Here is a 23,926-nt window from a genome sequence, read left to right on the forward strand (position 1 = left end):
GTATCTTCTAAGCATAGCTGTTAAGTGAAAAAGGCTCAACCTTAGTATTTTCATCTTGATTGTCATATAGTTAGGGACCCACTTCGTTTACGACTACGTTGGAATTTTGTTACTTCAAAAGTGGGTGTCAAAGGTAATTGGACTTAAAGTTGGCATATTTCCGGTTTGTCATTATATCCCGAAAAGGGCCACAACTTTAAATTACTGACTTGTTTAACATAAATATTCCTGTGTCCCATAATGAGTTTAGCTAAAGAACGTTCAAGAGTTGAGCTGACAAAAAAACACTTTTAATTTGACTGAATAATATTCTAGTATTGTTAACGAAGTAACGAAAAGGGATCAAAATTAAACTAAAAATCAGCATCAGGGGACCCCACAAGGCTGTTGTCTAGAGCTCAGCCCAAATAAGGTCATTGAAGCTGAAACTTTGTTAAGTGTCACAAGGCCTCACAGTATCTATATTGCCAATTTTGAGCAAAATCGGCCGACCCTCATTTCCAAGCTTGCCCCACTCTCTCAGGCAGAAGCTCTTAAGTTGCGTACACAAATGGTCATTTACTTATTCATGATACCTGTTGCTCTTTGCAATGTTTGTCTTGCATGATGGGAGTGGGCTAAATTTTTTTTAATTTTTTTAGGCATTTGGGGGGCCTGTTATTAAACCTTGAAGAGAAGAAGATTGGGAGCAGGCAAAGGTTCCACTGAAACTTGACAACGCGAAGAAGTGATCAAGAGAGCATGCAATTACTTCGTTGACGGTTTTAAAAGCTAGGCTCTCATCATTTCAAATGATTCAATTTGTGCCTCCGATTTTGTAAGGATTTAAACCTTGGGACTCACGAACATTCCAAAAGTCAAAGTTCCCACGACATTAATACAAAGTTGATCTTATATTTAGGACAAGAACTTACATAGGTATACGCTCAGAAGAAGTAAAAACATTCTATATGTTTTCTCCCTTATTTTATTGCCTCGTATATATTTTCTATGGCAGTATCAGCTAATTGTTTCATCAACCCACTTCTTCAAGTAACGGACCCTGGCTGTAGACGTCAGAGAAGCTCATCTAAGAACCTGCCGAAAAAAAAGGGCTTTCAAAATGCTCAAGTTCTTTCCCTAATTCTACCGAATATGGCTCTGATTTCAGTTCTAACGCGAGTGGTAGTTTTGAAGACAATGGAGATGATTCTCTTTGAAGTAAACAGATAAGATGGCGTCACATTCTCAGTACTCGTCCCAAATCTTTGTGTGGTTCGCGGACATTTTTGAATTGAGTAATCAGATGGTGGCAAAATGAATGTGGAAATGACGCTTGTAATAATCGAACTTTCCGTTCGAATTACAATTTTAAATTTGGCATAGGTAGACTTTCTTCCTATACTTTCAAATGCAGAAGACAAAAGGAAAGTTAAAATTTTGATCACAGCACTTTAAAAATAACACATATTAAATGAAATAAATAGTAAATGAATTGGTGACGTTCAGATTCCGGATCAAATTAGAATTTGTAATGAAATGTTGGTTCCAGAGCAACGGGGATTACCAGAGAACTTAGAGAAGAAGAACGTCTCGGGGAAAGGAAGAGAACCAACCACAAAGAGGTGAGTGCTCTCACCACTGCACCATCTCTGCTTCCCCCTTCCCTCTATGAAAGGTAAATAATTTCAGAAATCGGAAGGCTATAAAAATAGTGTTTGGAGTATAAAGTAAATTGAACTCTTTATTCATATTTGATGGGTATAAGGGTGTGTGTTTTTTTCTTTCCTGTCCATCCCCGCGTAGCTTTCTTGGTTCACTGGTCACTTACTTTGACCGTAGCCATTGATCCAGTCCACGTAAGAGCTCACTCGAGCTAATACAGAGTACGTGTTTCCGGGACATGCTAAGGATGTCCCCCACGAGGTCGCTCCACGGACGACCCACTTGCCACCTTCCAAGCACGACAAGGGGCCACCGCTGTCACCATTACAGACACTGCTTCCCACTCCTCCGACACAGACCATGGAGCTTTCATCCACTCCTGCTCCGTTTATATTCCGGCACTGGTTATGGCTGACCACTGGGACTAGGGCTTGTTTGAGGTAATAGGAGACTAAGTACAAGTTGTTTGGATCGATGCGTCCCCATCCTGGTAACAGAAATCAAAAACAGCATGGTGGATGCATCAGCGTGTGGAGATAATTTTGAGATGATAAGAAATCTACACGAACTAAAGACAACGAAGGAGTAAGTCCTCATGATTTGTGAGATAGCTGTTGGAGAGTTATGGTTTTGAGACAATGTTTATGAACTTTGATAGGGATGTTCTTCCATTGTTCAATCAACAGTTTGGCTCAGTAATTACTCTCAAGGGTTTATTATTGCTGAACGTCGTGTCGAAACTCAAGGGACAAAATTCATGTTTTGACGCTGAAATGTGGAAGAACTATGTAAGAAGGTATCCCAGAGGAAAGCAGTGATCAGAAAGATAAGGACTGAGATCCCTATTGAACAGCACATACTACATTATAACTATTTGGTCAAACTGCTCAGCAGATAAGTTATATTAACGAGTCCTCAAGGTGCAAAAACGCGCTGCTCGAGTGATTTCAGTAGCTGAAACTAGATCAAATAGCGTAAGTCTCTTGATGAAATTGGTATTGGTTCCCGTTTTATGACGAAATTTAGCTTAACAAGTGTAAATTAGTCCTGAAGCGCTTACAAGGAAGCTGTCCTGCCTACATGTATGACCTACTTAAATGTAATGAAGATTTACACACACGCAGTGGACGCTATAGTGCCTTAAGCCTCGTCTACACTTGATTTAATCGTGAAACTAAGGGAGGAAGAACCTTTGGCGTGTCTGCGACCAGACTCTGGGAAGCATTGCCTAGTAATCTGGAGAAAGAGGGAATATCTGTAACCTCTTTTAGAAAGGCCATTCATAGCTATTTGATAATGTAATTTTCTCGATCTCAACTGTCACTTTCTATTTATGCATCTACTTTATCAATCCTTTAAATAGGTCATCCTTAAATTGAGTGAAGAACACTTTCTTTTTCACTTACAGTACGAGCATTCTGTACGTTTGCTAACCGTAAATATTTACAAACGTATCGTCACCTATAGTCAGGTGATTGTTACTTTTAATAACCAACAATCTTGTGAACTTTTTAACCGAGACTCTTTTGAATCCCTACTTAATAACAGAATTTTCTTACCCAAAAATCCGAAAATTTGTGACCCCATTCTAGTAACTCTATTGAAAATGCAAGCCCAGTCTAGTCAATCCAGTCGTGAAAATGCGACCCCACCCAGCGGCACATCCCCATTAGCCTCTTATAAGGAAGTACCCCCTCCCCTCCCGAGTCGAGAACTACGACATAAAATCGGCATACAACGAACCAGTGCATCGAACAAATATCGACGTCAACTTCGCAGACGTCGTTCCTAGGCTCAAGAAGAAAGGGTAGCGCCTGTCACCAAAAGACATTGCATTTATCGATGGAAGATCGCCAGCAACCTTCGGCATTCCGAACCTTTACGGAAAATGGACTTACTTACTTACTTTCTTACTTACTTACACTACCGTACTCGATGACAATGTAAAAGCTGAAACCACAAAAATTGACAATCAAACCTTTAATTTTTTATGGATTTCCAGTAACGTTTAGGCGTCAGGTCGACAAAGTCTATAGCGCCAGTAATGATTTAAGCTTAAGCTTGACCATTCCTCTCCGCATTGTGAAATACGATCTTTCAGTCAAAACCTAATTTCTTCACCGTAAACTGTCCAATTCCATCATTTAAACTGTCGAGTACTTCTTAGAATTTATCCTTTCGATTTACCGCCTCGAAATGGTTAATTGTCGTTCTGAAAACGAGTCTAAAACATGTAAACAATATGGCCGCTGAGAGAGTCTTCTTTCCAGTCCCCAGTTCATGGCTATGTGACGTCACTGGTAGAAAGACTCTGTCCCCTCCCTCCTGACATACTCGCAGATTATGGATTCTGACTGGACCGTTCTTGTTCAAGACAATGACAACAATAGAGGACAAAAATATCCCTTCTAGGAGAGAACGGGGTTTAATCCAAGTTTAATTAATTAATTTATTACAATTTGTGATTACGAGGAAGAAAAAAAGAGGTACCCGGTCTGCCCTGAGGAAATCCTGGGCAACAATTTCGTATGTTGAGTTTGGACACTCCTGGAAAGAAACCTGATCGGTTTTTTGAGGCATGAAAGAATAGAGAAGGGCTGAAAAGGGAATGTGCGTAAGTCAAGAGAATATCTGCACCATGCTTCCAAGCCAAATAGGATCCAGCGGGCCACGGTAGACTGACAGTAGCTCTTAAAAAATCATTTTGAGTTGTTACCTGTGACATAGCATATGGCGTCTTCACTGACGCGTGAGTCTTGGGCTGGCAGGCAGATAGTTCCGATTTTACGGCCAAGGGTTGCTGGACGCGATAGTTCCACAAGTCCAACATCGTTACGAGCAGTTATCCTGCTGAATTGTGGATGGGGGATGACGCGTGATACTTGAAATTCTTCGCCGTCATCAATAATGTAATGAGCACCTATATTTACATTGGTAATATACATTAAAGTCGATAAGAGTAAATTAACTTAGGTGATAAATGGAGGACAGAAGCAACTTCATCAATTAAATGAGAAAGTTGGATGAATAGGGAAACAAAATAAGGTTAATAGCTGAAACCCCTGGGAATGCTAAGTTTCAATTACCTCCTCCCCCCTCCAACTTCAATGGTTCTTTCACCTTAACCTCGCGGGACATTGTTTAAGGTTGCCGGTTGCTTAGTCTCCTCCGCAGCAAAACCGTTTGTGCAGAGGAGCGTTGCGTGACGACACTAAGAACGGTTGCGTAGGAGATTACTGGTTGCTATATCAATCCCAATGTTCTATGGGGCTATTCAATAACCAGATAAAGACCAGCATTTCTGGTTTTTTTTTTGGCAGGAGAGGGAAATGGGGAGGAGGTAAAATTTGGAATCGACTTATGACTCAAAGAATGCATTTTTCTATAACATTGAGACTTGACTGAGACCGGTATGCATCACGCCCGAGGGCTCAGACAGAGTTCGTGGAGCCTGGAAGTATTTGAGGAATGAGTGGGCGCCAACTATGCGATCCCTGTCCATCCGGGTTCATTTATGTTCATCGTCTAAACATACAGCTCTTGAAGCAGTTCTATTATTTTTTCTTCACACAAAATGAATTGAATTGAATTGAACTGAAACTTACCCAGAACCACTGAATACCGATTAGGGTCACTGATTTCGTCGATGCAATGTGCGGCGGTTAAAAGTCAAGTTGGGGATAGAAGAGAGGCACCACATAGTAGGAGACCGCCATCAAGGCGAAGAAGCGCTTGCCAGGGCCACGAATTCCAGGGTGCTTGCTCGCCTCCTACAATTCGGCCCGCAGCCGGTTTCCAGCCACACGCTGTTAAATACAAAAACAATTGTTACGGTTGTTACGAGTGACCGAGTAAAGAACGATGGTCTACAAACCGCCTAAAAGATTTCTAGTTTTGTAGTTGTAAGTTTCACTTGGGCAATCAGATGCAAACATCAGATTGGCAAACTTTGACTCATGGTTGCTTCAGCTACACTTCTTTTTAGCGAGAACTTCTCATTATTGACACGAGTTTCAGAAAACATCATAGTTAAAAAGGCAGTGGTTATAAAGCCTGACAAACGTGTTTGATACAGACAACAATAGATCTAGAAATGTGTTGGAGTGACTGACCAATAGAAACGTTGCTCTTAAGATATTCAACTGTAGTGTGAACATTAAAACAAAGGATTGTACACGGTCGCGCCCGCTTTAACAAAAATTGCAGCACCATTGCTGTAATATACGGTTTCATAACCAGTTTCCCAACAAACTATGAAAACATTCTGTACTTTTTGGCCACCCGAGTCTGATGCGGTATTGTAGTAACGAGAACAGGACACCTATCAGAAATGCTAATACGCTGAAATACAGGTAACTACAATGTACATGTTGCCACATTGCGACATGTACTCTTCCTTTGGGTTCAACTGTGCCAAGATATGTTGCGGTGGAATATGCTGGTTTTCCTGCACATGTACTAATTGTATCGATGTTGACTGGAATGAAAAATGTTGTTCGGATCATCACGGTTAGAGTGTGTGCTATGGCGTTTATAACTTTTGTTTGACTGATGATAATTTGGTGCTGCGCTCGCCACTGGGTTCCTAATATGTTTAAAAGTGTACGTGATAATGCCGAAAGGTAGTCTGGGAAACACCCAATAAATTTCAATAAACACTTTGAATCCATATTGCCTGCCATCTCATGATCAAGTCTTCGCTGTATGGTCGAGGCATTATGGATTCTGAGCTTTTATTGAAATGCATATTGCCCGCCATCTCAACAGTGGAGGCAATATGGATTCTGTGGTTTTATTGAAATTTATTGGGTATTTTCCAGACTACCTTTCGGCATTGTCGCGTACGCTGTCGAAACAGCTGTATACAGCTGTTTCGACAAAGGTTGTCCATAAAAGCGTAAGAGCGTACTCGACGATACCGGAAGATAGTAGGAGAAATACCCAATAAATCTCAACAAAAGCTCAGAACTGATTTCCCACCATCTCAAGTCTTCGCTGTGCGGTCGAGGCGTTATGGATTCTGTACTTTAATTGAAATTTACTGGGTATTTCCCAGACTACTTTTCGGCATTGTTGCGTACGCTTTTACGCTTTTTTGGACAACCCTTGTCGAAACAGCTGTATTCATGTATTTGCACGCTTTTTAAGTCGTTAATTCGCGCAGGCGCAATGAACGAGTTATAGCAATGGTGGGGTTTTCACTTGGTTGGTGAGTTGTTAACTTTGAGGGATGCGCTGTGATCGTAATGTAGGGGAATTTCACTCTGCCGTTGGTCAAAATTAGCGAATTTTGCTTTTTCGGAAGGGAAACACACCTCTTGGAAACGGTGAATCGAAAGAAAAACTTCTAAGGGAAACTCGAAAGTTTCAAAAGCGGAAATCAAGCATTAATGGCGAAGAAATTTTTCTTCGATTTGTGGTTTTATTAGCCCGATGATCGGGCGGATCTCAAATCAACTTTTAATCCGCGGAGTTCCTTAGTAATGTTCAAGTGTTTCTAGGAATACAACACACAAATAATTACAGGTTTGATTGTGAATTTGTACTGAAATACTATTCTAATAGACCGATTTTTCGTTTTCCGAACAGTTCTTGCCAAATTTTTAAAAAACGTGCTCCGATAAATTCGCTTCAAAATTGACTTCAAATTGCTTGCAAGTCGCCTCCCGGCGAAAATTATACGCTTTTGCTTCTTAGGCCTGTAAAAAGACCTATCTGAATAAATTTTTTATTTAGTAAAGCTTTTTGTGTGTTTTTCTATTTTTATTGATGAAACGTGACAACTCGGTGTAATCTTGTGTAAACAAACACGTCCTCGCAACTAGCGGATGAAATTCGCCCAGACAGAAGCCGCAATAAAATTCATTCGGGGTCCATTTTGAGCAATAAGATCGATTTCACAGCAAACATGTAAACACTGAAAATTTGCATCGCAACGCTTGATGTACTTCTATATTTACGTTCACTTGGATAAAGCCAAAATAGCAACTTTAGCAAGGTTAAAACCTTTTCTCGATGTTATAAAACGCGACAAAGGCCGTCGTTTGAACTTAGAATGCTGAAAACAGCAAGATTTAGGTTACGTGGTTGGCAACCAAAATCGTTCACATGTATCAAGTTTCATTCGGCAACAACACGACTCGAGGGAAAATAATTACAGAGGTTCTTGGAAGAAAAATGGACGCTTTCTTGTCGATTGGCAACCACGCAAAACCACCAAAGAAACGGTACACGCCTACCTTTGCGTTGTTTAGCGTATCGCAAGGAATCAGAGTGTGTGTGTAATTTGATTGTTTAATTGTTTATACATAACGCATTCCTTGTAGCGTAGTTTGATGCGAGTACCGCTTTACGGTTACCACTATTCACTTCTGCATTCATGAGTCACAGGAGCCTTTGATTTATCCTTCGCTATAGGCTAAGGTCTGGTCGCCGAAAGCTCATTTCGTTAACAATTTTTTCAGCAAAGAAACCTTATTAGCTTTTAATACGTATAATCCTGTTTACTCTTCCATTTTTACTGATATGTTTTGTTTCCAAAAATGGCAGTGACAGGCTTGTTAAAAAATTTGACCTCCAAACAGGGGGAGCTTAAGAGGAAACAGTGGCTTAATTCAACTTTGTGCTACCGGAAAGCGTAGAGTCCCGAAAGTAGCGTAGAGTCCCTCCTAAAACAACGATAAAAACTGTTAGATAACTAGCAGGCAAGTTTCTCACTCACACTAACATCTTTTTCCTCGTTAGGAGAGCAAAATAAAATCAAGAAAAAAGACGGACGGGAAACAAAGCTAACAAGATTTTATAGCATGTTTATTAAACGTTAAAAAAGCAAAAACAAATGAACCAAGATGAAATAGATGGCTATGAGGGGATTTGTTATACAAGCCTGTTACCAGAGGTGTTACACCTAATACAGTATAGGAATTTGCATGATTTTCAGTTGTGATTTTCGGCTGTTCTACCCATACCTGAAATACTGCAACATACATTGTTTGTGCAAATACTTATTCAACAAGACTTTAAAGTATTTACAAAATTCAAAAAAAGTTTGTTAGAATTATGACATGTGCATTTTCTAAATATAGACAGAAATCAAGGCCACTATTTCTATCATTAGAACTACTGAATATATATGAGTTAAATATTTATCAGATAGTCTTATTTATGTATTCTTTATTTATGTATTCTTTTTTATGTTTTCATGGAATGACACTATTGATAAGCATAATAATAGATCTTCAACAAAACTACACAAACTAAAAAAGAAAACCAAATTAATTTTCAACTAAGTATGTAGAGGAGCAAAAAATTAAGAACAGCTTGCCAACCAAATTAAAAAACATTGAGGCAAAGTATATTTTTAAAAAAGAAGTGACAAGATTTCTTTAACAAGAGTATCGCTTATACCTAGAAGCGACTTAAGGACAAGTAGGTGCTGTTTAATAACTAGTATTATAAAAAAAAAACTGGATAATTGTATAATACAATTACAGGGATTTGATTGGCTTAGCGGCCATGGTATATATGAGCCATTATGCCATGCCCGAGAAATAGCGATCTTCTGGTTGTTCTTGCTAAGCGATACCAGCCATATCTTACAATATTTCTTGATTGTTTTTAATAAAACAATTATTCCACTCGTGCTTGTTGGATATGAGATGATTTAATAGCGAACTCGGCGCTACGCGCCTCGTTGGCTATCAAACATCTCATATCCAACGCGCGCTCATGGAATAAGTGTTAAATATTTTATATATATTGCTACTTCCTAATTAAACTGAGTCACCATGATTAATATGATTATTGTTTAACGTTTATGATAATGTAAGGGAGATCTCCTTAGAAAAGCCCTACCAAGCTTGCAGAGGTCTTCCTGCTACCTGATAACGTTTGTTCTTTAACCTATGTAAAAAAGGTTTGAGTGACAAAATAAATAAAAGTGAAAAAAAAATCTTCCAATGAGGCCTATTTTTTTTATCTCATCGGAGGAAGTTCAATTGCGTTTTTCTGTGAACTGATATTCCTTGTATTCATTGATTCCTAAATATACATGGAAAGGAAAAATGAAAGAATAGACCCAGTTAAATGTAGCGAGACATCGAATGGCAGTGTCCTCAACACGGTTTCCTTTAAACAAGTCCCTTTACTCCTTACAAAGCAAAAGAAATTGCAAACCTTGTATTGACTCTATGAATCCCAAGAGCACAGAGCTTATGACCAAGCCGAGAAAAACACTGTTTAGTGCCATCGTGTCCAGCCGTTAGTATCTCTAAGGAAGAAAAACAATGGAGTGATAAAAATTAAAAAAAAAATTGTCAGGTTCTTATACTTTGTTTTTCTTTGTTTGCACAGAAAGTGGTTTGATTGAGAGTAAGACTTGTTTAAAAACAATTAACGGAAAAGGGTAGACGTTACTGAAGGTATTGAGTATATTTGGGTGTCAATTTTAAAAGAAAACACCTCCGGACAGATCAGCCGCTAAAAATCCGACGCGCTATCATGCCTTCAGCGCTAGGACCTGTAGAGGCCTGAAGACGCTATTGTCTCTTATACTTTTCCAATTCGCAACCGTGCATTAATTAATATAAACTTCAATTTAAATTCACTCACGAGTCGCTCAACATTAATTGTTACCAACAAGAACACATACGCAATTCTTACAACAAAGGTTTGCCAGTTTGTAACTGTTACCATTATAGAACGTTGAACTGATATAACGGTGAAAAAAGTTAATATCTCTAATGGATTCCAACTACCGCCGCTATCATAAAAAGTCGTAATAAATTAGTACAACCCCCGCAATTATTACTGTCACGATAGCGATGAGAGAAACTGAAACTGTGCGATTTAGCTTTTTTCCTCGTACCGCTTTCAAAGTTTGCGCCTTTCTCCACAGGTCACCAAAGCGTATGTGACACAGGTCACCAAGCAAGCGTGATAGAAGAGTTTGTATGGCGTTAAAATTAAATCGAAATTTAGACAACGATATTCCCACAAAAACTGACCTGAACTGAAGAGATCCACAAGATTAGGATCGAAACCGCGGTCTTGCCTGACCATTGCCTTAAATGCTACAGAATTTACTTACGGCCGAAGGACCAGAAGCAGCCCCTGGCCAGAGCACGTAAACACAAGAGGAAAATACTATGCTCCCGCAACACAAACCTCACAGTTAGAGAGCTTAGCGGAGCGACAACAAAACACACAGCCGTAACTTAAGCGGCCTTTAGCCCTCAATTTAACGCATTGCATAGCTTTCAAAGAAGCTACAATGCTTAAGAACGGATCAAGGGACAAATAACCGTGATAAAAAGCACAGCATCTTGCAACAAAAGCAAATAGCCCGGGCCCGGCAATCTGACAAAAGCTGCAAGATGATGTATAGTTATTACACGGTTCAAATCCTATCCTTACAACGATAAAAAGAGAGGCTATACTGTCACCAGACGCACTGAAATGAGCCATACCAAGCCTTAACTAAATGCCACAAACGGCATAAGAACGACAGTCGCTAAACGGAAACGTAACAACAAGAGGTCAAAATAACCTTTGAGATCAATTACAACACATGCGACAGTTAAACATGGCTTTGTTCAGTGTCTATCGCGCAAATCCTCCAAATCATAGATGGCATTTAATAAGAAGAAAATCCAGCGCTAAAAGAAAATTTACAGGGAGCACCGCTCTTTTCATAGAGAAAAGGGTGTTCTTTGGAAGACATACCCGTGAGGGCAAAACTCTTATTTAGGCTAAACACGCACACTCATGAGAGTCGTACAGGCCTGTCAACCCCATTATGCCATGTCAATAAACTAGGGAAATTTCTAAGGGAACTCTGAAATCTCATTGGCGACGTCAAAACTAACACGTAAATTTAAAAACTACATTCAGATTAAAAAAAAAAAAAAACGGTAAAGCTTGACGTGGATTGACTGTAAAACTCCCTTCCTTCCAACGTGTTGTAGAGGATGATGGTTGATCAGGTGAAAAACGATTCAAAACCCTTCCCATGAAGCTCAAGCGAATATATTATTATTATTATTTTTATTATTATTATTATGATTATTATTATGCCAGGTAAAACTATCTGTATGCACAGTATAAGAAAGAACCACAGGGCGCGTAGCGTAACCTGTGAGCCAAGCGAAACTTAAAATAGCACGTGAATAAATCAATGAAATATATAAACATAGTCATAGACATAGGTTCATGAACCTAGTTTAATGGCCTTAGCTCCCACGAGTCTCCTGTAGCTCAGTGGTAGAGCATCCGAACTAGTAATCGGAAGGTCTTAGGTTCGACTCCTGATAGGAGCACTCGGATTTCTTTTTTCCGAGTATGCCTGCGTCACTTTCTAGAATAATCATCATTCTCAAAACATTATCATGTTACTACTTTGAAAGTTCTTGCAATGTTCAGCGTCGCCGATAAAATCGCCTTCTGCATTCTCTCTAGGACTTGAGTAGTCTTTCGCCCAACCAGTGATCGCACACTAATCTCTGTCTCTTTCGACCAGCCGCCTAGCACATTCATGATAATATTATACTGGTGCAACTCGTATCCTTTATATTGCTCCTTCAGTTCCCACCTCAAGGGACCATACTTCATGGTTTTCTCCTCGCTCTTCTTCTCTCGATTACTAATCCATGGACAACTCATCTCTATGGTCATGACTTTCTTGCTCTCATGATTCACAACCCTTGCATCGACCCGGTTGGCTCGCACCTCCTATTGATCTGCATACACAGGTACATCCCACCACGCTTCTACTTGTTCTGACTTGTACACCGGCTGTGGCGTCACTGGAGAGTACCATGGTGGTACTTCCTCAAGAAGATCTTGGTCACGTAGGGGCTCGCAGAAGAGGACTTTTAGAGCCATGTTATGTCTGAGCAAATACTTGTTCTGAGCTAGTACAGAACACCCGGCCAGAATGTGAGGGACGCTTTGTTGGGCATGACCACATAGCCTACACTTCACATCCCCGGGACAACTCGTGTGTGTCTTCTTACTAGAGTATAGCTTTGTGGGCAAACGTTCCTCGTACAGTTCAAAAACACCGGCAATAGTGTGCGAGGGGCATGATCTCCATTTCTTCAGCCAACTAAAACACTCATTCTTGCACGGCTGTAAATCAGACTTCCTCTCAGTCAGCAACTTCCCCGCCATTCTAGTCCACGTACTTCCTTCTCAAACTTCTTCTCCACACATTCTTTCAATACCTCCTTGACACGGTTCGATGGGATGGTCCCCCCGTTGCTCATAGCACATACAGGATCTGGGTGATTATTATAAAGGTGTAAGTTAACGCCCAGATCCTCCGCAAACTTTTCAGCATCTTTAACTAACGAACTATGCCCCAGTAACTCAGCTCTCTCCTCGAACTCCCTCACCATTTCCATAGCCGGATCTTTGTTCTCATACAATCTAACCGCTGCTTTGATCTTGGTCACTTTATACTCCGTTTCTACCGCACGTAAGCCCTCCCACCCTTTTCTATTGGGAGGTACAACAGAGACGTAGAGCCACCAGGGTGTTTCCCGCCGTTCTCCACAATAATCTTGCGCGCTTCCCTGTCTATGGTCTTCAAATCTGTAACCGGCCAGTGCTGAGTCCACATCAGGTAACCCAACACAGGCAGTGCAAACTGATTAGATGCCGCAACCCGATTATAGTCTGAGAGGGGACTGGACCAGATGACTGACAATCGGCGCAGGTACTCTCTTGCTGCAAACTCAAGTGCCATCTTCTCTTCCTGAACTAAGGTTTCAAGAACACCCAGAAAATTGTACGTTCTGCCTTCCTCAAGAGTTGGTAGCCTTTCTCCTGCTAGATCTCTACCGGAACTCTCCTGGGAGTGGACCCCTCTCCTTATATGGACAACTGCACATTTCCTTGGGTTCCATTGAAGTCCGATGTCTTCCATAGCAGCTTGTGTCGACTCCAGAACACGGTTCAGCTTACTTTCGGACGCAGAGAATATCTTGAGATGATGATGATTATTATTATTATTATTATTATTATTATTATTATTATTATTATCATTATTATTATTATTATCATTATTATTATTATTATTAAAAGAGAAAAAAAAAGGGACCCCGACCCCGACCCCGACCCCGGCCCCGGCCCCGGCCCCGGCCCCGTCCCCGGCCCCGGCCCCGGCCCCGCGTTTTACTGACACCTGAGCAATAACTCGTGCAAAAACTTCTAATTTACTTTACACGCGAACCGCTTAATATTAGTCGTTTTCCACGCGCCCGTATGCAGAATACTTTTACAGATAAGTTTGTGTTCTGAAGTTTAAATTAAAGAAATGACTTATTTTACTAGGTTGTCTGGGTTAGGTCTGTCAGCAACAGCAAAAGAATAAGGAAATCATTCGATCGAATAAAGGTGTGAGAAAATCGGTCTGTTGGTCACCAATGCTTGCCATAAGAGTTTCATTTGCTTTCAATTCCTTGAGCTACTCATGACTCACACTCTACTATGTATTCAATTCTCAGTCTTAGTTACAGCAATTTATCGAGTTCAGGCAACACTATCAATGACTACAATAAAATCTCTCAAACGAAAAAAAAAAAAAGGTGCGAAAAAGTCAACTTTGACTGTTAACCGTTCGCCGACTGGTGTTGTTGAAAAACAATACGATTATCATAATACTTCTACGTTCTCAAGGTTCACGCGATACGATCTTCAAAATCCACAGTTTCAACTTCAAGTCAGGCAAAACAGTACCACCATGATAAAATCACTGCGCCGAGTTTTCTATTTCCAAGCTCAAACCAACGTTATCAAATCAAGAATAACAAGAAAAAAGTCAAGTTGGTCTTGTGCAGGTTAAAAGGAAAAACCCTTAACGATCTCAAAAATTTTAACCATCTTCTACCGTGCTACAATTAAACTGATTTCATTAAATCTTCATAGTTTTGAGATTACTTTTACACTCTTCAGAGATATTTAAGTCGCCTAGTTAAGAAAATGAAACTGGGAAACGTTTGAGAAGTTTCCTTTCATTGACCATTCTTATGTTCATCTAAAAAGTGAGTGATAGTCAGTCAAACCCAATCCTATAGCACAAAAGATAACATAGTCCTCAATCCTTCCATTTGCCGAAACTAACGCACAACTTTCCTTTTCAGGACAGATATTCTTTCCAAACGTTCGAATTGGATACGCAGAACTGCTCGTTTCAGCAAACATGAAACGCGGAAGACATGAAAAGTCCAAAGGAACTAGGCTTTCCGGGAAATACCTCGAGCTCTAAAACAGTGGCTACGGGATACTTCTAAATTCAATAATATACTTCTACAACAATGCTACGCATACCTTTATCTTAAGCGTGATGCCGAGCCTCGCCTATATATAGCTCGTAACTTTCGTGCGGCAAACAACAGAGAGAATGTGTTTATACCTCTTCAGTTAACCGTGGAACCCCGTAGCCAAGTAGCTAGGTAGCCGCTTATTCACTTAGCCACGTAGCCACGTAATCAAAGAAGCGAATACATGTAACTTTACTGACATACAAGTCATGAAATTTGAAATATCATTTCATTCACCTGTTTAATCAGTTGACGATTTCGCTCACAGAGCGCTTTCATCTCCTTGGCGATTTTTTAATTTTTTTTTTTTTTTTTTTTTTACGGCAAATGGATTTCAAACGACTGTTGGCAAATATTGAAGAGGGAAGAAACGAACAACTTAAAGTCGGTGTGTTCATTAAAGTGGGTTGTTTTCAATTTTGATCGTATTTAATTTAATAGTGTTTGAACTTCTTGACACTAGTCAATGAATGTTTTTAGCTCAGTGGAATTCACCAGAACGCTTGTTGTTAGCCTCGCTGTCAAACTGAAATGAACATTTCTTGATGCTAAACTAGTTTTTGACATTTCCTTTTACCTTCCAGCAAATAAATTTTAGCGTGTTCAAGCATACTGACAAAAATAAGGCACTAATGTTGAGCTCGGTGATCAGATAAACACATATTATGGGATTGTTTCAATATACCGAACGAGTAAAAATTCGCGAACTTCGCAATATGTAAATTAAACAACTTAATATATATTACAGAAGGAAAGCTCGCCGTTGTACAACGGCGAAGTGAATGCCTCTGTATATATTACAGATCATAAAAAGCCGTAATAAATTAGTACAGCCCCGCAATTATTACTGACGAGAGCGATGAGAGAACTGAAACTGAGCCATTTAGCCCTTTTTTCTCGTAGCGCTTTTAAAGTTTGCGCCATTTTCACGCCATTGTTTGGTTCGCTTTGAGCAATAAATCGTGAAAAACTTTAGCGTTAGTTTACTCGCGAACCGCTACGGCGACGGCAACGAGAACGCCATAAAACAATAGGGTTAACGAGCAAAAACAATCGCTCTGCACGTTCGTTATGTTTTTGTACATTTCTTTGCCGTCATCAGCAAAACTACAACGTGAAATGACCAAATTCAAGGTTTTGTGGAGAACGTGAGCACACGACGGTGAATTTGTCATTCTCTTTCGTTACTTGAACTCCGTTCCTATCAATTTAGTTCCCAGATACTTCGGCCACATTGTGCAAATTGAACGAATTGGAATAATCGCGAAGTAGTACAAGTGACGCGAAGTTATATTTTCAAGTGACGTTTTCGTTGCCGTTGCCGTCGTCGTTGCCTAAGTTCCCTTAAATCGTTTTCCACACGCCCGCATGCGGAATACTTTTACAGATAAATTTATGTTCTGAAGTTTAAATTAAAAAATAACTTATTCTTATACCTCTTTCTTTATACCTCTTTCTATCAATGACAACAATAAAATCTCTCAAACAAACAAACAAGCAAAAAAAAAAAAAAGGTGCGAAAAAGTCAACTTTGGCTGTTAACCGTTCGCCGACTGGTGTTGTTGAAAAACAATACGGTAATACTTCTACGATCTGAAGGGTCAAGCGATATGATTTCATAATCCAGAGTTTCAACTTCAAGTCAGGCAAAACAGTACCACCATGTGCACCGAGGTTTCTATTTCGAAGCTCTAACCAACGTTATCAAATCAAGAATAACAAGAAAAAAGTCAAGTGGGTCTTGTGCAGGTTAAAAGGAAAACACCCCGTTAACGATCTCAGAAATTTTAACCATCTTCTACCGTGCTACAATTAAACTGATTTCATTAAATCTTCAAAGTTTTGGGATTACTTTTACACTCCTCTGAGATATAAAAGTTGTCTCGTTTAGAAATTGAAACTGGGAAACGTTTGAGAAGTTTCCTTTCGTTGACCATTCTTATGTTCATCTAAAAAGTGAGTGATAGTCAGTCAAACCCAATCCTGTAGCACAAAAGATAACATAGTCCTAAATCCTTCCATTTACCGAAACTAACGCACAACTTTCCTTTTCAGGACAGATATTCTTTCCAAACGTTTGCCAGTTGGATACGCAGAACTGCTCGTTTCAGCAAACATGAAACGCGGCAGACATGAAAACGTCCAAAGGAACTAGGCTTTCCAGGAAATACCTCTAAAACAGTGGCTACGGGATACTTCTAAATTCAATAATATACTTCTAAAACAATGCTACGCATACCTTTATCTTAAGCGTGATGCCGAGCCTCGCCTATAGCTGGTAACTTTCTTGCGGGAAACAACAAAGAGAATGTGTTTATACCTCTTCAGTTAACCGTGGAACCCCGTAGCCAAGTAGCTAGGTAGCCGCTTATTCACTTAGCCACGTAGCCACGTAATCAAAGAAGCGAATAACTTTACTGACATACAAGTCATGTAATTTGAAATGTCATTTCATTTACCTGTTTAATTGACGAGTTTGCTCACAGAGCGCTTTCATCTCCGTGGGGATTTTTTTTCTACGGCAAACTGATTTCAGAAACGACTGTTGGCAAATATTGAAGAGGGAAGAAACGAACAACTTAAAGTCGGTGTGTTCATTAAAGTGGGTTGTTTTCAATTTTGATCGTATTTAATTTAATACTGAGTGTTTGAACTTTTTGACACTAGTCAATGAATATTTTAAGCTCAGTCGAATTCACCAGAACGCTTGTTGTTAGCCACGTTGTCAAACTGAAATGAACATTTCTTGATGCTACACTAGTTTTTTAGCAAACATGAAACGCGGCAGACATGAAAACCTTCAAAAGAACTAGGCTTTCCGGGAAATACCTCTAAAACAGTGGCTACGGGATACTTCTAAATTCAATAATATACTTCTAAAACAATGCTACGCATACCTCTATCTTAAGCGTGATGCCGAGCCTCGCCTATAAATTAACTCGTAACTTGCGTGCGCCAAACAAAGAGAATGTGTTTATACCTCTTTCTTTAACCCTGAAACCCCTTAGTCAAGTAGGTACGTAATCAAAGAAGCGAATAACTTTACTGACATTCAAGTCATGTAATTTGAAATATCATTTCATTCACCTGTTCAATTGACGAGCTCGCTCACAGAGCGCTTTAATCTCCGTGGGGATTTTTTTTTTTTATTTTTGACGGGAAATGGATTTCCGAAACGACTGTTAGCAAATATTGAAATGGGAAGAAACGAGCAACTTAAAGTCGGTATACATGTTCATTTAAGGAGGTTGTTTTCAATTTTGATCGTATTTAATTTAATTGTGTTTGAACTTTTTGACACTAGTGAATGAATATTTTTAACTCAGTCGAATTCACCAGAGCGCTGGTTGTTAGCCACGTTGTCAAACTGAAATAAAAATTTCTTGACGCTAAACTAGTTTTTGACTACTTCCTTTTACCTCCCAGCAAATTAATTTTAGCGTGTTCAAGCATGCTGACAAAAATAAGGCACTAACGTTGAGCTCGGTGATCAGACAAACACATCATTATGCGATTGTTTCAATATACCGAACGAGCAATGAGAGTAAAAATTCGACAACTTCGCAATATGTAAATTAACAAACTTATCAGTATTACAGAACGAAATCTCGCCGTTTTACAACGGCGAAATGAATGCCTCAGTATATATTACAGATCATAAGAAGCCGTAATAAATTAGTACAACCTTGCAATTTTCACAATAAATCATAATTAATCGTGCTAAACCTTACCTTAACCCTTTCCTGCCCGAGAGAAATGTCAAATTTTTCTAAATCGTTAACTATGAACTGGGAGACCACATGTGACATACCATTTAAAAGGTATTTTCTGGGGTGTGCTATAAATCACACCAACAGAGATGGAGGAGGTCACATATTAGAGTGAGAAAAGTCCAAAACGAAAGAAAAAAAACATTGAAAATTTTCTTATTTGTTGTATATACTGGGTGTCCCCCTAAACTATAGCTTAATGTACAGCTCTCAATGCATTGCTTGTTGTAAGATATCAACTGGGCCCTTAACGTACAAAGGAAAAAAATCCAAACGTGTGAGGGGTGGTAAATCAAGTTTCATACAGAGGGGGGCATGATTTTATGCCTTCAATTTGTAGATCTTTCCAAGATCTTTTGGTTGTGCAAATTTCACACAAATTGACCAAATACTGAGCTCATAATTGCGTCTTGTGCCATATGGCTCTATTTGGCGGGAAAGGGTTAAGTTTACTCGCGAACCGCTTAACATTAATCGTTTTCCACTCGCCCGCATGCGGAATACTTTTACAGATAAGTTTATGTTCTGAAGTTTAAATTAAAGAATAACTTATTCTATTAGGTTGTCTAGGTTAGGTCTGTCAGCATCAGCAAAAGAACAATGAAATCATTTGATCGCAAAAAGGTGTGAGAAAATCGGTCTGTTGGTCACCAATGCTTGCCATAAGAGCTACATTTGCTTTTAATTCCGTGCGCTACTCATGACTCACGCCAGTATGTATTTAATTCTCAGTCTTATTTTCAGCAACTTATCGAGTTCAGGCAACACAATCTTCACAGAGATATGGAAGCGCGCCAGTGGACGCGCACGACAGAAAATGCGCGTCACTATATAATATGATAACAATAAAATCTCGGCAAACAAACAGTGCTATAAAATCAACTTTGATTGTAACGGTTTGCCGACTGGTGTTGTTTAAAAACATTGCGATATTAAACTAAGAAACATTCAGCAAAATTATACAGCGAAAAAGAAGTTCACGCAATGCAATTTCCAACAAACATCGATCCGTAAAATGTGTTTTCTTCTAAATATTGTGTGCGCGCGCGACGAAAACGGCTCACGAAGTACGTCTTTTAACAAAACCAAGCGACTTTTTTCTGGTGTTCTTAACTCCTATGTTTTGGTTAGAAAGAATTGAATGATCAGCTATGAAAACAAGAGGCCATGCAAGTTTTGTAAAATAAATGCGTGCGTGAGCAATGAGCGTGCGACTTCATCACGCTCTTTACCGTCGTCGAGGGGTTGGTTTCGATGACTTATGCACGTGTATCATTACCGAGGAACGAAACCTCAATCAAAAGGCACGTATTGTGTTGAAATGAGTTGTTTTATGTTTCTCGATGTCTTGACGGTAATTTAACTGACGCAATTTCAGTCTTAAAAAGGACGGAACTGTACAAGAAAACATTGCGCTTACAATCAGTTCACTGCGCGACCGTGAAACAATGCAGCTACTCACCCAGCCTATGTCGTTTGGTGTCCCACTTAAGGTGATTCCATTGAATTGCATTGCGCATCCTTGCTGCGCATAATTTTTTGCGTCATTTAGCGCGCGCACGAACGCGCGCAGGCACAACATTACGGGATTTTCTTGAGGTTACGCTCGGCAGGAACATAAATGGTCCTTTTCTTCTAAACGAGCACGGTGACCCCCATTTCTTAATGCATCAATTTAAATGTCATACGGTTGACCACTATATATCGCGATTTAAAAAAAAGGTTAATACTCTACTTTGAGATATTTTTATTTGAATGCTTTAAAAAGCACGTATTTAGGTAGTGCTGCTTACGTGCACACGCAGCAAAATCTTTAATTTCTTTCACAATCTTAATTCCAGTTCAATGAAAAGAGTTTGTTGTGTAAGATTAGAGTAAATTTTGTTGAACTGCTTCGATATTTTAATGCGAGAAATTAATTTTTCTAGAAATGATAGATCCCTTTTCTGATTACTAGCGTTCCTAATATAAACCTCGTGGGTCATCTATTTACTATAATAGCCATCCAGGTTGCACAAAAACGAGCACGCTGACCCCCATTTTTTATTGCATTTTTGTAATGCTCACAACATAGTCATGAACTGGACCAAGTCTTAGACAATTTTAAATACTCCTTCTTTTTCAGCGGAATCACCTTAACACTTTCCGCCACTAGACCCGTATTAGGTGATAAAATGTCATCACCGACAATTTGCTGATCGTCTACGATTTAAGCGCGAACGGCATACAATTGAAGAGTCTCTCAAACTGTTAAAATGAGAAACAAAAGCCCTATTATCTTCTAAAAAGTCAACCATAACAATAGGCAAAGTTTGATACGCATATCAAACTTTGCGTTTAATTTTTGGTAGACAATGGCAGCGGATTAACTTCCTTTTATGGGCATCTTTATTGTTTGCAGCTTTGAGGCTCTTTTGTTTCTAGAACAAAAGCTTGGAAGAACCGACGCTTAGCAAATTTGCGACCGCGAGATTCAAAATCTTCGTTGATGACCAGATGTTGACAATATCCTTTCTCGGGGGTGGGATAAGGGAAATGACGCTCAGAACAACGACAATTTCACCGGGGTAAGGAAGGGAAAATTTGTTACATGACGCACGGGCTGTCGACGTTTCAATGTATTTCCCTTCTTCGCGCAAACCCGCGAATGTGAACGTTCAGAAGCACGCTAAAAGGGCAACGGTTTGTATTCTAAAATACAAATGGAAAAGCGCAAAACAACTACACGCAAGAACCAGTCATCGGATAAGAAACTGAAAATTTATGAGAAGTAATAAGGATTTTTTCTGGTTTGTTTAATGATCAGCAATAGGCCAGGTGCTTTTAAAGCCAAAGCCCGTGCGAGGAAAGTAGCCTACCTGCAGCGAAGAACTACCGTATATAGTTACGCCACTATCAATTATGTTCGAAATATCAGTAAACTGTTGGGGGGATCAAATTGTCATTAAAAAGTATAAGAGAACAAAAGCGTCTTTCGTGTTGCTTAAAAACACAATTGTTGCGCTATTACCGTTGTTACTCCCCCAATTCGATTTTAAGCTGAAAGGATGTCTTTGCAAACATATGAATTGGAGATTACATATGTCAATCTCAAAAAATGGAACAGGATTCTTGAGGAATTTAGTTACGAACCACTTTCAGTGCAGTAGTTCCACTAGTGTATGTATAACTTGAACACTTTCATGGCCGTTGTGCATTGTTTTCTCGTCTTTGTCTCTTAATCGTCAACAAACCATTAATTGACACAAACTTTACTTTCCACAGTAGAGGCGCGTGCCGCCAACGTTTGTCGGGTCTTCTGCGCAACACGAACGAAATTCTTATGATGACCTTTCCTCAGCTTGTTCTGCGAATTGCTTTTAAAAAGTTACCGATCTATAACATTTTTTTAGCGCAACTGAGCTTCTTTGAAATTCGCGCTCAGTTGACTCCATTGTTTTCTTGTTGTCATGAATGATCAATGAGTACTAGTCATGCTAATGTAAATGGTTACAGAGACGCGTGCACTTGACAACAATCATTCCGCTATTGTCATTTGACAAGAACCATTTCGCTCACGCAATCAGAAGAGATCGTCGAGAAAGAAGTTTCATGTTCTAGAAAATGTTTTCGAAGTTTAAGATAGAGAAGGCGCCGAACGGCAAGGTTTGAAAAGAGATCGCCTGTGTGGCACTGTAGATGTAACTTTAAGATACCAGTGATATTTTGAAAAAAGTGCATCTTTCTCCTGACTCTAGCTAATGAAAGTGTATGATACTTTTTCCCAATTTCAAACTGGTTGGATGTACTCTGCGCAAACGTAAATGGTCTCTTTAGCAAAGAAAATTATTTTTCTCGACATCTCCTTAACCTAAAAAACTCCTTGCTTGTCAAATCAGTTCATTTGAACCTGTCAAGCGGTCCCAACATATTACTTATAAAGCCACGAGTTTCAGCGATGATAGAGGTGTGAACATGACAATTTTAAAAAGCGTTATAAAATTGACACGAAAGAAGCCGTTTCGTGGTGATGTTGAGTGTCTCACGGATACTCACTTTTTGCTACGTACGAACTTAACTTCTTTAAACCAGCCAGCAATTTCTTGACAATTCATTTTGAGGGGAAGAAGCAAACCATTAAAATGATGTCTTTTCCTTTTTTTGCTGTGACTTGCTGTTAATTACTGCAAATTACTCCATCATATCAAACTATGCTCACAATCAGTGATGGAGTAAATTTATAACAAGTCCGGTCCTTTCTTTGATAATGGGAAAAGAGGACTTAGTGAGGGCCACCTACGCATACATTTTAAACGATACAAAAGTTATCACCACCGATTCGTTAAAAGAGTTGACACCTCGACGACACCAATGACTATGATTGGTTGCTTTTAATTATTAGCAAAAACCTTTTTGAAATGTTTCCTTGTGGAGACGTTTTAACAAGATTCTCGAAAAAAATTTACCGACCTCCTTGGTATAATGGTCATGAAACTACATTCGCACTGTTAGAGTCAACTACAGTTTATCAGATAACTCTGACCTAATCTGGCGAAAATAATTTTATCCTTAGAAGTCTGTACTGTTCGCCAGCGCAAAGCAAGTGCCCGAGCCCGCTTTGAAATCACACTAAACGTGTGCAGCACTGCATTACTGCACCAAAAAACTCAAATGTCGTGACCAAAAGTGTCCTTTCGATTTGCAGCTTTTATTTATTTCCCCTAACACACTAGGACGTCGAGACCGTAACGTCCTCTTTTCCACTGATGAGTGGGTGGTAATACTAAACTAACTGGAGCGCTTGTTGGTACCTTCCGGTGAGTGTAAAAGTGGGAACGAGTTTGTGGAGTGGCATGTGGCATCACGTGTGGAATGGCATCATTATGCGAAATGAGTTATGCGGCGTGACTTAAAGAAATATATTAACTGAAGAGCGCGTCCTGTTTTCGCGCCAATTTTATAAGAGCAGCTGTAAAACTAGCTGAGTTTCTTTCAATTCGATGTTGCCGACTCTAGCTGAATAACAAACAACTAAACAACAGATCGAGGATTAGAAAATAAAGGCCTGGGATAGAACATGTCTGATCGCTGGTTGGGAAGAAGTGAGCGTGAGGAAATCGATTAATACTGTATAGGCTAGTTTTCGCATTCAAAGAACTTTTAATAAATTAAATGTCTAGTTGACAACTGAGAACGTGGCAGCGAGTATTC

General features: G+C 39.5%; 2 protein-coding genes and 2 pseudogenes across 3 annotated transcripts in view; all 4 read right to left on the bottom strand.

Annotated features, from left to right (window-relative positions):
* The window catches only part of LOC146459469 (uncharacterized), a 283,723-nt gene that overhangs the window by 163,148 nt on the left and 96,649 nt on the right, over positions 1 to 23,926 (bottom strand). The window lies entirely within an intron of this gene.
* Positions 950 to 23,926, bottom strand: part of LOC146459476 (chymotrypsinogen B-like) — a 116,633-nt gene continuing 93,656 nt past the window's right edge. The window contains exon 9 of the mRNA XM_085089402.1: positions 950 to 1,077. Within this exon, the coding sequence (XP_084945528.1) occupies positions 1,070 to 1,077 (8 nt within the window). The 3' untranslated portion in view covers positions 950 to 1,069. The remainder of the gene's footprint in view (positions 1,078 to 23,926) is intronic.
* Positions 1,803 to 9,920, bottom strand: LOC146459477 (chymotrypsin-like protease CTRL-1; annotated as a pseudogene). The gene is made up of 4 exons (XR_014857911.1): positions 9,820 to 9,920; positions 5,250 to 5,450; positions 4,361 to 4,564; positions 1,803 to 2,131 (listed from the first exon to the last, which is right to left on the bottom strand). The product of XR_014857911.1 is annotated as a chymotrypsin-like protease CTRL-1 (transcript).
* Positions 12,025 to 13,627, bottom strand: LOC146459478 (uncharacterized; annotated as a pseudogene).

The sequence above is a fragment of the Pavona decussata genome, unplaced genomic scaffold (assembly GCF_977016875.1).
Source record: "Pavona decussata unplaced genomic scaffold, jaPavDecu1.1 SCAFFOLD_219, whole genome shotgun sequence".
Classification (NCBI taxonomy): Eukaryota; Metazoa; Cnidaria; class Anthozoa; order Scleractinia; family Agariciidae; genus Pavona; species Pavona decussata.